The sequence below is a fragment of the Drosophila kikkawai genome, chromosome X (genome assembly GCF_030179895.1).
Source record: "Drosophila kikkawai strain 14028-0561.14 chromosome X, DkikHiC1v2, whole genome shotgun sequence".
In the NCBI taxonomy this organism is placed as follows: domain Eukaryota; kingdom Metazoa; phylum Arthropoda; class Insecta; order Diptera; family Drosophilidae; genus Drosophila; species Drosophila kikkawai.
Window position 1 is genome coordinate 23,778,980 of NC_091733.1, and position 15,277 is coordinate 23,794,256.

At 36.4% G+C, this 15,277-nt stretch overlaps 3 protein-coding genes across 4 annotated transcripts; 2 read left to right on the forward strand and 1 right to left on the reverse strand.

Moving 5' to 3' along the window:
• Positions 1–9: 9 nt before the first annotated feature.
• LysRS (Lysyl-tRNA synthetase) lies at positions 10–2,521 on the reverse strand. Of its 2 annotated transcripts, none has more exons than XM_017179806.3 (3): positions 2,360–2,521; positions 296–1,916; positions 10–237 (listed from the first exon to the last, which is right to left on the reverse strand). In XM_017179806.3, exons 1-3 carry the CDS (start codon positions 2,389–2,391, stop codon positions 142–144), a joined length of 1,749 nt encoding a protein of 582 aa, XP_017035295.1. In that variant the 5' UTR covers positions 2,392–2,521; the 3' UTR covers positions 10–141. The 2 variants fall into 2 exon arrangements, with proteins under 2 accessions (XP_017035295.1, XP_017035294.1); XM_017179805.3 differs by lacking the exon at positions 2,360–2,521 and adding an exon at positions 2,067–2,285.
• A 299-nt stretch (positions 2,522–2,820) lies between these two features.
• Positions 2,821–5,074, forward strand: LOC108083909 (U3 small nucleolar RNA-associated protein 6 homolog). The gene is made up of 4 exons (XM_017179906.3): positions 2,821–2,986; positions 3,052–3,355; positions 3,413–4,630; positions 4,700–5,074. Exons 1-4 carry the CDS (start codon positions 2,895–2,897, stop codon positions 4,934–4,936), a joined length of 1,851 nt encoding a protein of 616 aa, XP_017035395.1. The 5' UTR covers positions 2,821–2,894; the 3' UTR covers positions 4,937–5,074.
• Positions 5,075–5,576: 502 nt separating this feature from the next.
• On the forward strand, positions 5,577–15,277 carry LOC108083903 (protein snakeskin). Its single transcript, XM_017179899.3, has 3 exons — positions 5,577–5,760; positions 14,100–14,217; positions 14,281–15,277. The coding sequence occupies exons 1-3, from the start codon at positions 5,719–5,721 to the stop codon at positions 14,496–14,498; spliced, it is 378 nt and encodes a 125-aa protein (XP_017035388.1). The 5' UTR covers positions 5,577–5,718; the 3' UTR covers positions 14,499–15,277.

Sequence of the window (15,277 nt, forward strand, 5' to 3'; positions counted from 1 at the left end):
CTCAATGGCTAAATTGGGAAAAAAATAATGTTTTCTTTTTATTCATTAACCATTGAATAAGTTAAAAAGTAGCAGCGCCAAGTACAAGGATAGGGATTTGAGGTTGAGTGATGAACGATGGCGTTGGGAAGGAGAGACACCCTACTGCTGCTGCTGATGGCTGCCTGGGGCAGTCTCACCTGCCGCTGGCGTGCGATTGGCCTCCTCTGGCTTCATGGCGGGGAACAAAAGAACCTCCTAAAAGAGAGATAAGAACATGTAATCTAAAATAAAATATTCCAAATATAAAACATACCTTAATGTTGTTGGAGTCGGTCAAGAACATGGCCAGACGATCAATGCCCATGCCAAAGCCACCGGTGGGCGGCAAACCATACTCCAGGGCAGTGCAAAAGTTCTCATCCACCAGCTGGGCCTCATCATCCCCGGCGGCCTTGTCATTGGCCTGCTGCTCGAAGCGCTCCCGCTGCACCACCGGATCGTTCAGCTCGGTGTAGGCATTGCAGATCTCCTTTTTGGCCACAAACAGCTCGAAACGTTCCGTCAATCCCGGCGAGCTGCGATGATATTTGGCCAGCGGCGACATAATCTGCGGATGCTCGCAAATAAAAGTGGGATTCACGCAATACTCCTCGATGAATTCCCCCACCAGCTTGTCCAGCAGGCGGGCAGTGGTGCGCGGAGCTGGGCACTCGACCTGATGCTTGGCGCAGAGCTGCGACAAAAACTGATTGGTTTCTGTCGTATTAAAAGTATCCGCCGATGGGAACTTAACCTGCAGCTTCTCCTCCAGCGTTTTGATCATGGAAACGCGCTTGAAGGGCGGCGTAAAGTCTAGCTCCTGTTCGGGTCCTTCGGGACCCTCGGGATGGTAGGTGATCTTGTAGGAGCCACGAATGGCCTTAACCATGCCCGAGACTAGCTGTTCGGTGATGTCCATAATGTCGGCATAATCAGCATAGGCCATGTAGAATTCGCATGTGGTGAACTCCGGATTGTGGGTGAGGTCAATGCCTTCGTTACGGAACTGGCGGCCAATTTCATAGACACGATCCAGGCCACCCACCACCAGCATCTTGTGGTACAGCTCGGGGGCAATGCGCATAAACAGGTCCATCTTCAGTTCGTTGTGATGCGTTACAAAGGGCTTGGCTGTGGCTCCACCGGCGATCATGTTCATCATCGGCGTCTCGATCTCCAGGAAGCCCAGACGGTCCAGGAACTGGCGCACATACGAAATGATCTTGGCGCGAATCTGGAAGTTCTCGCGGACTTTGTTGTTGAGAATGAGATCCAGATACCGCTGGCGGTAGCGCGTCTCCTTGTCCTTAAGCCCAAAATGCAGATGCGGCAGCATGTGCAGGCAGGGTGAAAGCAATTGGATCTCCGTGGGCATCACCGACAGTTCACCCTTCTTGGTCTTGCCGGGATGACCTATCACACCGATGATATCGCCGCGACGCAGCTTGGCCGTGTCGCTCTCAAACTCGGCCTCCGACTTGTAGGACTTGGCGCTGGCCATCACCTGAACCTTAACACCCTCTCCACGCAGATCGTAGAATATCAGCTTGGCTCCAGACTCACGAATGGCATGGACACGTCCAGCCACGCTGAGAGTGACATCCTCCAGCGTCTCGCCGTCTTTCAGCTTGGTCTCGTACTTGGTTATGAAATCCTCCAGGGATGTGCTCACATGGAACTTGTGTGGATACGGATGGGTGCTCGGTGAACGCTTTAGCTCCTGTACGGCGGCAGAGCGAAGCTTGAAGTACTCATTTGGGGAGATCTCCTCCTCCTCGGCGGCGCTGCTCTTCTTCTTTTGTGCACCATCTGCAGCTGGAGCTGCAGCCCGAGTGGCCTCCTTTTCGGCCTTTTCCTTAGCTTTTTGCTCGGCCTTTAGGCGGCGCTTGAGCTCACTGGAAAGGAAGGGGAAAATGTCCAGGTAAATAAGTAGTTTTTCAAGAAGACTGTCGGGATAACAGAGGATTATGGAGTGACCTGGGTGAGGACTCCCCCTACATCCCCGCTATCTGTTACGACAGCCTAAAGCAAGATGAGTAACCCACAGTTTGGTCCGTTTGCTGGGTGCCAACTGCAGGCTGCTCACGTGGAAGGCAACGACGCCTTGTCCGCCACTGGAGGCCACGGCTCTCGGTCGCCAGGCCTGCAGAAGTGCTCTCAGGGCACAGCGGGCGAGCATTTTCTTTTCGTCAATTGTATATTTTTATGCACAAGATATTTCATTAGCTCTGCCACAACTGGAACGTTGCCGCCGCACTGGGAGCTTCGCCCTAACCTCACACAACAACACTGCGCTGCGGTGCTGCGTTGGCCAGCGGATTCTTTCGGGGACACTTACTTCTTGGACAGTTCTCCACTTGCAGCGGCCATGCTGTTGGTATTCGGTGCTCACTGGGTTGTGTCCGAGGGTTCAGAAGCCGCGGGATTCGTTTTTAAAAGAGTGCCACACGAAAGTTTCGATTGCAACGGAGCGCCGGGCAGCCAGTGTGGCCAGTTTAGCTGGCTTCTAGCCAAATTTAGCTAGTTTAAAAAGCTTTGATTGGATTTGGCTATTTTCAGGGGATTTAGCTAATAATTCATAATTTAATTTATATTAAATAAATTAATCATATAAAATAAATAAAATAAATTTAAAATTTTATATTTAACAAGAATTTTAATTAATATTTTTTACTTTTGAACTTTTAATTTTCTATTTATAATACTTTTGGCTTTTTTTTGTATATTCAAGTGCCTTCTCTAACGACTTTGATAGCTAATCAGCTGTGACTTATCGATAATGCCAATCGATAACAGGACCGTTGTATTGCACGTGCGCTCGTTTTTTAAAGAAATAAACAATATTGTTTAGCTGAATTTAAGCTGAAGGAAACATGGCCGAGTTCATAGCTGAGATGCAGGAGCGCCTGCTGCCGGAATACGAGCAGATGAAAAACTACAATGTATTCACGCCGGATCAGGTCAGGTGAGAGAGCAGCGAGCCGGTGCCTGGGCCTGGGCCAACAATTACAAACGAACCATTTCTTGCAGGGACATAGTTAGCCGGCGGGAACGCCTGTTCCTGAAGATCACCAAGAGCCACCTCACCATCAGCGATTATCTAGAGTTCATACTGTACGAGAAGGACATGCACCAGACCATCACCGAGAAGGAGAAGAAGATGCACGTGAAGCTGACAGGTTTGAAGGCCTCGCTGGCCACCCGCATTATGCGTTTGTACCGCGAGGTCCTGGGTAAATTCCCGCATGACCGCCGGCTATGGAACAATTGGATCAAATTCAGCAAAAAGGTCAATCCCGTTGAGGTGGCGGGCATATACGAAAAGATGCTGCTGGTGGGTAGAATCTACCAGGATTTTAAAATAAATAAAAAATATTTTATCTCTTTTTAGTACCATGGCGATGTCCCAGACTTCTGGGTGGACGCCGCCTGTTGGCTTTACGAGTACAATCGCCTCAACTTTGATCGCGTGAAGGATATCCTACTGCGCGGCCTACAAAGACATCCCGATTCCGAGGTCCTCAACAAGTGCTTCTTTGACATCATGCTCAAGGAGGCCTCGCTGGCCAGCAACGAACGCAATCTGGCGGAGAACACACTATCCGAGCAGGACATTAAGCTGGAGCGCGTGGAGGCGGTTTATCGTAACAGTATGACCAATATCACACATCTCGATTACTTTGTGAAGCTCCTGGAGAGCTGCGAGGATCATGCGGAGCTCACGCACAAACTGCAGCGACTGATCATCGATGACATGCAGGAGAAGTTCCCCAGAGAGCCGGGCCTTTGGGATTTGCTGGCCCAGCGCGAGCTGCGTGGCTATCACCTGGGTGATTTGGCGGAGAATGAAGAGGAGCCGCCGGCAGATGATAATGCCAATCGCGATGGTCAGCCAGCCAGCAAGAAGTCCCGAAACCAGGCCAATGCCCGCTCTCTCAAGAGACGCATTCAGCTGTGCGTTACCGTGTACAAGTCGGCGGTGGAGGAGGTGCAAACAAAGCAGATGTGGAGCCGATATTTGGATGCCATGTTGGCTCTCAACAGTGACACCACCACAGAGCGGGTCCTCAAGCAACAGAGCCTGGCGGATGCCCTCGAAGCGGGCCATCACTCCAAAATGATGGGCGTTAAGCACTATGCTGTGCTGCGAAAGATGCTGGGCAGTGCTCCCGGCGGCAGGGAGACAGCGGTCACCATACTCACCGAGGCCTTGAAACGGGACGAGTCATCCGTGGAAATGCATGAACTCCTGCTGGCCATGCACATACAAAACGACAGCGAGCCGCAGGTTTACGAGCTCTTCAATAAGATGCAAAGGAGCGTGCGTAGCGAGGCGGCAGCTTTGCCGTTGTGGCGCAGCGTCATCCTGTATTATCGGACGCGTCAGGATGCACTGGGTTCCCGGCGGCTGGACGAGATCTATGCTTTGGCCTGCAAGTCGCCGTGCGTGGAGTTTGGTGAGCTGCGCTCCGATTATCTTGGCTACCTGTGGCAGGTGCGGTCCGTGGAGGCGGCACGCAAGGAATACTCCAAGCTGGCCATCCAGCCGCCCATGTCCCTGGCCCTGCACCGCAAAATGGTTCAGCTGGAGAGCAGTCTGGCCGTTCGTGTAGGTTTTATATACATTTTATACATCTTTATTTTGGTTTTATTATTCCTTTTGTTTATTTCTTGACAGGATCAGGCGAGTCTCAAGTGCTGGCGCATGTGCTATGAGTTTATGGCCACCTATTTTGGCAAGACGGAGCCACGCGTTTGGGTCGAGTATCTGGCCTTTGAGCGGGATCACGGCGAAACGAAGAACATTGCTTTGCTTACGCAGCGGGCTCTGACCTCACTCCAGCCTCAGTATGTGCCCGCCTTTGAGGCGGAGCGAGCTCTGGCCTATGTGGGTGCCTCGATAGCTGGCTCATAGGTTCATATTTAGATTTCTTTACGTAGTTTTTAAGCTGAAAGCCTCTCTCATGGGGAAGACTAGCATAAGTAAGCTCTTTTTTTCTTAATATTTTTTTTTATATTTAGAACGACTTTTGTAAACAATTTCTTAGTAAATATATATAAAATTATTTAAAGAGGTTTTTTTGTCTTGCAATTGGGTAAAATTCTGTAAAAATATCAAAGTTACGATGTTTTTATACAGATAAAACGATTTTAAATAGATTAAAATGATTTTTTCCAGCTTTACTTGCTGTTAGGAAGTATTGTTTACCCCGTAAAAAATGTTAATTACGTTTTTTGAATATCAAAATTTTAAATTTTCAAAGTTTAACAAGTTTTACACAAAATAAATCGATTTAAAATCGATGAAAAATTATGATTTGTTAGATTTATAAACATTTTCTATGATTTTTATGCTCTAAGGAAGTATTTTTAATGCTATAAAATATGTTTATTTAATTTCTGGCAGATGTTAAGCATAAAAAAAGGAAACTCTGTCTAGATAATGCTGACTCTGTTGCTGTCTCTGCCTCTGCCGCGGCTGGCTTCGCTGTCCGCTGGCTCGCAGCTGCGTCGCCCGAGCTTTTCGCTTTTTTCGGTTTTCATTTCGACTTTCAGCCAGTTCCCCTGCGTACGCCGTGGCATCAGCACGCAACAAAACCGAGTTCCAATCCAATCCAAATCCGATCTGATCTGATCTGATCCCATATATACATATATCCTCAAGCGAAAGCGAAATCTCAAACTTAACTCGCCGCCATGGAGTTCAACAATCGTCTGCTGCTTAAAATCATTGAGTTGGTAAGCTAAAAACTGTAACTTATTATTAATTTATTATTTATTGATTTAGTTTCTAAAAATTCACATTTAAAAAGTAAAATGATAGACCAAGAATTAGTAAAAAATAGTAGATAAAATAGTTCAAGTAAAAGTAAAAGTTATTTAGAATTAAATACTTAAAAAATGTATATAATAGAAATTGTTAAAATTAAAATAAATCAAAAAAAAAGCTATAGTTACAATAATAAAATACAAATAAAATTAAATAAATACAAAAATTAAAGTAATATAAAATAAAATAAATTAAAATAAAATACAAAAAATAAAAATAAAATAAAATAAAAAATTCAATAAAATTAAATATAAAAAATAAAACAAAATAAAAGAAAGCAAAAGAAAATAAAATTCAATAAAATAAAATATTAAAAATAAAAAAAGAGAATAATAATATACAAAATATAGATTTTTGTCTTTGAAAATAATTAAATTATAATAAATAATTAAATACTTATCTAACACAAAAAAATAACTTGGCTTAATCATCTTTTTCAAATAGGAAAACAAATTTTAAGGAAATTAAATTTTGCTAATTATGAATCCTTAGAAAAATATTTATTAGCAAATTTCAGATAAAAAAATATACTCTATTTCATGGAATAATTTTCTCCAATTTTATTATTATATATTTTACTAATTCTTGGTAAAAAACATTTATAATTTTCCATGTATCAAGCTATAATTTTCTGGCAGCTGCATTTTTTGGGCACAATATTTTTTTGTGTATTTATTTAATTTTTTTAATGATTCTTTTTTGTGAGCGTCTCTGTTGTTTTCGCACCCCGTCCCCGTCCCCGTTCCCCTTTTCAATCAATTTCCTGTTGCGTCTTTGAGTATCTTTCATCCCTGGCCTTGGAGATCCAGCAACCGGTTTTGGGACCACAACAAATCCCATGACTTCATTGCTTTGCCACTCTTTGTTATTATTTGTGTCTTATATTTCTTGTGTATTTTCTAAGCCGGTGCGTAGTTTTATGTTCCACCGCTGCGTAATGCTGATAGTATGATGATGTCGAGAGATGATGATGTCATGACCTCTCATCCAGCGATTTGTGAATTTTTTGGTCTTTGGCTGATGTCAGACATTTATTTGATCTCCTCCGATCGGATCCATAGCCTAAACCATTCGGTCTAATTTGATTTCATTGTTCATTTATATCAGGTACAAAGCCACAGATACACAGAAGATCCACAGATACAGATACAATTGTCAAATTGTCGAGTTTAGTCTGTCTCAATTTATTATATATATTTTTTGTGACTTAATTAAGGCGGCATCCGAGACTTACTTTTCGGATTTAGCACATATGACATCAGATTGTATAAATCTGAAATGGTATATAGCAATGGCATTATAATTCGATCGGTCTAAATTTGTCACAAACCCCAAGAGGTTGCCTTCACATTTTTTAATTGATTGGCTTTATAGATTGGGTTCCTTTTTGTGTTTTTATTTGGAAATTATTGATAATATTCCTCACTGTCTCTGCTATTTCTTAATCATTTCTGCCATTAACCTTTTTATATATATATATTTTTTTTGTTTACAAGATGTGAATAATTGTTTACACTGAGGTTCCTCGGTTATTTGCGAGTTGCGCTTATCTTTGGCACAAAGAAAGGCATGTCTAGTATATAGAAAAATTATTAATAATATATAAAAAATATATCAAAAATGTATAAAAAAATATATAAAAAAATATATAAAAAAATATATTTAAAAATATATTAAAATTATATAAAAATAATATAAAAAATATATGAAAAATATATAAAAAGTTTTTACAAATTTATTAAAAAATATATAAAAGGTACATATATAAAATTTAAATTAAAAATTATAGAAAATATAGAAAANAATATATCAAAAAATCTATAAAAATAATATAATAATATAATATAAAAATAATATAAAAACTATATATGCTATCTGTATTGATTGCTAAAGTGTTCTGTATATAGTATTCTATATAGAACTTATGTACGTAAATTTATTTGCATCTGTAAACAGTTATCAGCAAGACGATGAGTCAAATTGTTGCCACAACAATTCTTAAAAAAAAAAAAAAAGAAAAACAAACATTTTATTCAAAGATTGACAGTATTAAGCTAGACTTTTGTTTTATGTATTTTCTTTCAGTTTACAATTTGCATTTATCTGCATTCGGTTTATACCTGAAACTTAATTGTTATTCAAATCAAATTCTCAAAGTGACTGACAAATCATAAATAAAACTCTACCAGGTTTTTTAAAAGATATAGTAGGGTTTTAATATATACTATAATATTATTACTCATTTTTTTAACAAAGGCTAAATATTATACCAGCCTTTTCTCAATATTTATCTAGCAAAAAATTGTACTAAGTTAAAATTATAACTATTTAGAGCGCATTACTCACACTCAGTGATCTTGGGGCTCGGCTCCCGGCTATATAATTTCAATTGCGACTTTGGGCCTCCGATTACATCACTTGGTGCTGTGCCCAGCCAGATGAGTGACATCGCTACGCGTTGCGACCCACTTGCCGGGCACACTCAATATCTGGCCATGTATATATATACTTATATATATGTATATATATATCCGATACGAGCCGGGCTTTGCAATCACGTCTCTCCATTCATTGCACTGACTAATCCGCAACAGGCTGGAAAATTCATCAATAGCTGCACTGTCAGAAATATATGTTTAATAATAGGAGGGATATGTTGATGATTAGGAAATATTTTTTTATATTTTAAATTTTTTTATAAATCAAATGAGGATATTTTTAATGTGATAATGAGTCTGGGAATGACAGAGAATGTCTAGCAAAATTAGATATACAAATTAATATTAAAAAAATGCGATATATGAGCTTAAAATCGATAATTTGTTTAACATATCGAAACATCATTATCGAAAAACGGTACATAAATGAAATAAAATTAAAAAAAAATATTTTTTAGAAAATATAAATATTTTAAAATTAAAAGCGATATAAGAGATATATTTTTACAACTTTGATAAGTTATCGATATTTTTTATATCATTTTTAAAACGATATTATTTATTTCTCTGTAAACTTATTTACTCATTTCATTATTTTGTTTATGACTAGAAACCTCCAATTATCGCCTTAAGTTCTATGACTAAAGTTCTAAGAAAAGTGTTTAATTTGATGACTAGACACAGAGGAATCTGTGTATATTTTTTTGATTTTTTTTCTGTGTACCTAAAGTGATGACATCATTGTTCACATGGCCAAAAACACAAAATAAAACCAGAAAACGCCTATGCCCATGCCATGTGCGATCGGCGAAAGGTCGGCGTTGCATTGAGTAAACAACGACGGAGCTCGGAGTGCTCACCGAATAGCTAATTGGGCTCTGGCTGTTCCTTGATTATCTGGCCAGCCAGTAGCAGCAGCAGCAGCAGTTGGCCTTAATCAGCACACCACCAGCCCCGCCCACACCAGAGGCGTTATTTATTTATTTAATTATTTATTTTGTTTTATTTTCTTATTTTTGTTGAGTGCAAATATCAATGGACAGATAAGAAGGCACAGAAACTTGGCCCATTGACGATGAGAAATCCCAAACAACTCGTAAATATTTTTACGTGCTAATAAATATTTTAACTGCAAATCGGTGTGTTGAGGCATTTGCTGTTTAATTTTGTTATTTTGTGCAGAGATTTTCTTTTAGTATGAGAATAATATTATTAATAAAAAAGAATAATATTGAAAAAATTACTTTAAAAAAGGGATATAATATTTTTAGAATATAAATTTTACTATAATTATCAGTTTCTTTAAGACTTCGCTTTTTTGTTCTTTTTTTTTTAAGTGTTTTTTTTTTTGGAAATCCATTTAAGGGGGGATATACATGTAAGCGGTCAAAATTTTGCCATTTTTCGTGAATTTTTCTTTATAAGAAATAGTCAAGCAATCGTCGTGAAACTTTGGATATAGTTAAAAGTAGAATCAGAGATGATAAAAAAATTAGTTATAAACAATATTTTACAAAATGGCGGACTTATGGAACATATGCCGTAGCGCCTCGAGCTTTGAGTTGCCGTGCTATGGACACGATAGAGCTCGTAATTCCTGTCCAAAATCCGTAAACTAAATTTTTTTGTATTCAATACACCTTTATCTTCTATTTGAACCTAAAAAACCAAAAAGAAATCAAGACAAAAAAAATACATTTTGATTTGAAGGAAAAAATGCCATTTTCAGGTGATCAGTTTTCACTTCCCACCCTCTTAAAAAATAGTAATACTCAGTTTTTTAACAACCATGTAGGTTCAAATAGAAGATAATTTCATGCTGATCATAATAATTTTTGATTCACTCCGATATGTTACATAGTTTTTTGTGAATCGTGTCCAGAGCATAGGTAGAAATGCAAAAATTAGAAGCTGAGAAAAAGACGTTTAAAGTTTTTGATGCGCCCACGTTAACACTTGTGAACCTTGCGTGCATACTTGATTTGAGGCACTTAGAGTTGGAATTCGACAATGAAACTTACACACTATATTCTTTAAATAATAAACTATTTTTTAAACCAAAAAAAATTTACCCAAAAAATGTGTGGTTTACATGTATATCCCCCCTTAATGGTTTTTCCCCTTTTGGGGGAATGGCATGTCAGGTGGCTAAATAATGAATCGTTCCCTAACAATATCAATTAAAATTAAAAAAAAAATTAAATAAATAAATAAAATTCAACCTAAGGCTTTGCCAAAAACAACTGCCAATTGTGGGGGGCGTGACTCGGACCCTGGTCCCGGGAAAGTCATTCCGGGAAATACTTTCGACCACAATCAACTAACTAACTGGCTGGGTTTTGTGTGTGTTGCCATGTGTCTGCGGCAAATAAGTTTGTAAATATTACTACGAGCACAATCAAAAGTAAACAATGTTTAGTCATAAGGTGAAGCTAAATATATTTTTATAGGGCAGATATTTCGAGGAAGCCAGTTTTATTTGTTAAAGAAAATAATTCAATTTAATTATAGTTTAAATTGAATAAATAAATAAAAATATATATTAAATGATTACGGGTTATTTATATGCATTTAGCATATATTTTTATTTATTTTAAATTAAAAAAATATAAATAAAAATAATAAAATATTTAAATATATATAAATATTTGTTAAAAAATCCCTAAAAATAATACATTCACTGAATTATTAATTTAAATAATTCTTATTTATTTTTTATTTTATTTATTAATTATTTGCTTAATTTTATTTTATAGCTTATAATCAATATAAAATTCTTCATTTTAATGCTGAATACTTAACAAATTTTGCTCACATAAAATAAATTATTTAACGATTTAGATCAATTACGTGTATCACCTATTACTGGCACTTCGTGCCCCGAATATTCGGGTGTTAATGTCATTTTTTCGATACACAAAAATTGTCTGGCAATTAAACAATAAACGAAGCCATAAATAAATGGCAAATGGCAAACAACATTCGGTAATTATTGACACACATAATTGTCTGCGAAAAGGAAATGTATATATACAAACATATATCTAAATAGATATATATATATATATATCCTCCTATCTATCCTATATGTACGTAAACGATAAACAAATGGTGAAATGCTATTTTATGGCCCCGCCACGAGTGTGGGGATATGGGATATGGCAAACATTTGTTTATCTTGAACGCTAATGACCTAATGACCGGGCGAAAGCTCCCTCCTTGCATTACAAAGTCAATACTAGGTGAGTCCTGGCCTGCATCCTGCGGCGGTGGTGGTCAATTAGCCTCGTCCTTGTTCTAATTGATTGATTGCTAAAAGGGAACGGGGTGTGTCACACTTATTGACATCCCACACTGTCGCCCATCCATATTCCATATTCCATATCCCATATCCATATATATCGTTACGAATGGCCATATCTGTATCTGTTGCTGTCATTTATCGCCCGGGGGCTTTATGGGGATAATTTTCATAGTTGATAAGCAAATCGAGTGGGCGTTGAATTAATTCAGCGGCTTTTCTTGTTATATGCTAATTAAAGGCTTTTTGGGGTAGCTTCAAAATAATGTTAAAAATGACTTGGGGAAGCTTCTTGGAGGGTGAAAAATTAATACAATTAAATATTTTACTTTTAATTAATATTTTAATTTAATTTTAATTAATTAAAATTGACATTTTTAATTTTAAATATTTAAAATGACTTGGGGAAGTCCCTTTGAGGGTGAAAAAAAAAAAAAATTTGTATTCTTCATATTTTTAAAATTAAAAACCTTGAAGAGAAAGCTTTACTTTAAATTAATATTTTAATTTAATTTTAAATTAATTAAAGTTGAGATATTTATTTTTAAATATTTAAAATGACTTGGGGAAGTCCCTTCGAGGGTGAAATATTAATAAAATAAAATACTACTCATAATTTTTTAAAATTAAAAACCTTAAAGTGAAAGCTTTACTTTTAATTCATATTTTTATTTAATTTTAATTAATTAAAATTTATTTATTTTTAATTTTATTTAAAAAGAAACTTTAAAACCTATTAAAATTCTCCATATATTTTTTTTAAATTTATAAACCTCAAATAAAAAGCTTTACTTTGATATTTATATTTATTTTTAAATTTAAATAATTCCAATTTAATTTGAAAATAATTATTATATTACCCGTTGGACCACTCCTGCTTGTCAGCAAAAAACACCCAAAAAAAAACATAAATAAATAACTGGAAATAGCAGCATATGGCACAATATAAAACCCATTAAGTCCATGACGCGTTGAAATTTATCTGATTGATTTCCATGAAGCTTTTAGTGCCGGCTCTGTCCACAAAAAACAGGATTAATTTCGTTTGATAGCAAAAGTAGACAATATGGCAGGATGGATAAATCAAATTACACGGCTTATTCGATTATTGTTACCAATTATATGAAAAGAAAAGGGTAAAGATTATTTATTTATATCGTTTTCATACATATACAGCTTTATCTTGATTATAAACAGTTTATTTGATTTTATTTTATCTTATCGGTTTGATTTTAGTTACTATATTCGTATATTATAGTATCGAATATTATTGAAATTATCGAAATAATCTGAAAAAATCGATATATTTTAGTGGATTTAAGAGGCCTTTGATGAACTCTCTCTAGATATATTTATTTATATCGTTTTCATACATATACAGCTTTATCTTGATTATAAACAGTTTATTTGATTTTATTTTATCTTATCGATTTGATTTTAGTTACTATATTCGTATATTATAGTATCGAATATTATTGAAATTATCGAAATAATCTGCAAAAATCGATCTATTTTAGTGGATTTAAGAGGCCTTTGAGGAACTCTCCCTAGATATATGATCTGCCAAGTTCTGTTACTTCTCTTTCTATTGCTCTCACCTATCTTTGTGTCTTACTTTCCACTTGGAGTCCTCGTCTCTCTGTTTCTGAATATTGTCCGGTCTGTGAATATATATATAAAAAGATATATCTGTCTGTCTGTCTGATTGTCTGAGAACCGAGTTGTTAACTCTCCCAAGGCCTTCATCGTGACGAGCATTATACTGATTGAGACCGCATCGGACCTGACCTTCATCCGCCAGGCGATGGTTGTCTATGGGACACTCGTGGGATATGTGGTCATATGTGTCACCATTGGCACAGGTAATGCAGAGTTTGCCCCGTTGCTCATCTTGGTGCCTCTGACTGGTGCTTGATCTTTCAGGTCATTTGATGGGCGTGGCCGTGGACAAATTTCTTGATATTGTCTTCTCGCTAAATGGCTTCATTCTGTTCATATCCACGGGCACCATTATGCTGGACCAATGGATGGGCCACTGCAAGTCGGAGAGCGACAGGAGCAAGCTGCTGGTCTCGGCCATCTTTTGCCTGTCCAATGGGGCTTTGTTTGTGGGCGATATATTTGTGGTTTTGAGTACAGGATAAAGGAAATTTTAAGATTTTAAATGGAAATTAAAATAAAATATATATATTAATAATAAATATCATTTATGAAAGGAAATTCAATTTTTTTTACAAATTTCTTTTTATATATATTTTATATTTGTGTTTATATTTTGGAATCAAAGAATCCTTGAAAAAATTATATATTTAAGGGAAATAAATGTTGCTAAATATATTTTTTTGTTTTAAAAATATCCTGAAAAATTAAAGAAATGATAATAAAATCTGCAAGGTTTGTTTTCTATTTTTTAGGTATGCAAATTAGCTGTAAGAATTTATATATATATATTTTTATACAATTTCCCATATTCATAACCCTATTTAATCACTCTTTCTCCCTTCTCCAGGCCATTGCCATCTGCTGCATTGTGATGTACGAGGTGGTGGGAGCCCTGTCCTCTCGTCCCCTCATTGTTTGCGGCACCATTGGTGGCTTCACAATCATTTGTGGCGTTCTGCTGATCGGTGAGTAACACCTTTATCTCTGTTTTTTATATATTTTTCTATATTTTTTTTATACTTTTACAGGACACGTGATCAATTCGCTGGTGGAGAAGCGCCTGAATGCCCTGATCTCGCTGATTGGCTGCGTGGCCTTTGTGACCTCTGGTGCCTTGGTGATCGATGAGTGGCATGATGCCATCCTGCAGAGCGACAGGAAGCGTAATGCCATTGCCGCCGGTTCGCTGATGATCATCAATGGGGCTGTCTTCCTACTGGATACCCTTTCCATTTGCCGAACGTAAAGATTCTTTTACAAAACAGAACTTTATTGTCAGCTAAATGCGCTTTAAATTACTGAATTTTTTTTTTTGCAAATCGAATAACTCATGAAGAGAAAAACGAAGAATCTAAAAAAAGATATATATAAATATATATATATAGAGAGAGAGGTATATATGTATAGGTATAGCTGGGGCAAGGGGAAAATTAACTATATTCATTTTTAATGAAAATAAAAATTAAAAAAAGGTTTTTATTGAGAAAAGAATTATTTTATTATTTTTTTAGCTTGAATATTAATTTTTAAATCAAAATTAAATTAAAGAAAGAAATTATAGAAAACAAAATAATATATAAAGTTTAATGATCAAAATTCAAGAACAAAACTCTTCAAGATTTAAAATTTTTTTAAATAAAATTTAAATAATTAATTTAATTATAGAAAGGTTTTTATAAAGAATAAAATAATAATCAAAATTCCCAAAAATTCAAGAACAAAAATTCTTCAAGATTTTACATTTTACAAAAAATTAATTTAATAAATTCTTTAATATCTAGCAATTTTCCCATTGCCTTATATATATACCTAAATATTATACCCAAATTTTTTTTTGTATGAACATCCATATTTGTACATGTGTCCATGTATACGTTTTGTATGTAGCACTTAAGCTAATCTCAGATTTATGCACGCCGCTAAAGATTCCCATTGCAGGGAGCTTGAAAGAACCTCAGATTATTATTATATTTACAGGAATCCATTAAATATATATATGTATATGCGCACATACACACACCAGTA

What these genes read in the sequence shown, in the direction of transcription:
- LysRS (XM_017179805.3), bottom strand. Translation starts at nt 2,200, where the DNA reads ATGCTCGCCCGCTGTGCCCTGAGAGCACTTCTGCAGGCCTGGCGACCG. An exon ending in CCCAGCAAACGGACCAAACT is followed by an intron (nt 1,917 to 2,066) that starts GTGGGTTACTCA and finishes CTTCCTTTCCAG; the next exon opens with TGAGCTCAAGCGCCGCCTAA. An exon ending in CCGACTCCAACAACATTAAG is followed by an intron (nt 238 to 295) that starts GTATGTTTTATA and finishes TCTCTCTTTTAG; the next exon opens with GAGGTTCTTTTGTTCCCCGC.
- LOC108083909 (XM_017179906.3), top strand. Translation starts at nt 2,895, where the DNA reads ATGGCCGAGTTCATAGCTGAGATGCAGGAGCGCCTGCTGCCGGAATAC. An exon ending in TATACGAAAAGATGCTGCTG is followed by an intron (nt 3,356 to 3,412) that starts GTGGGTAGAATC and finishes ATCTCTTTTTAG; the next exon opens with TACCATGGCGATGTCCCAGA. An exon ending in AGAGCAGTCTGGCCGTTCGT is followed by an intron (nt 4,631 to 4,699) that starts GTAGGTTTTATA and finishes ATTTCTTGACAG; the next exon opens with GATCAGGCGAGTCTCAAGTG.
- LOC108083903 (XM_017179899.3), top strand. Translation starts at nt 5,719, where the DNA reads ATGGAGTTCAACAATCGTCTGCTGCTTAAAATCATTGAGTTG. An exon ending in TGCTTAAAATCATTGAGTTG is followed by an intron (nt 5,761 to 14,099) that starts GTAAGCTAAAAA and finishes TCCCTTCTCCAG; the next exon opens with GCCATTGCCATCTGCTGCAT. An exon ending in TTGTGGCGTTCTGCTGATCG is followed by an intron (nt 14,218 to 14,280) that starts GTGAGTAACACC and finishes ATACTTTTACAG; the next exon opens with GACACGTGATCAATTCGCTG.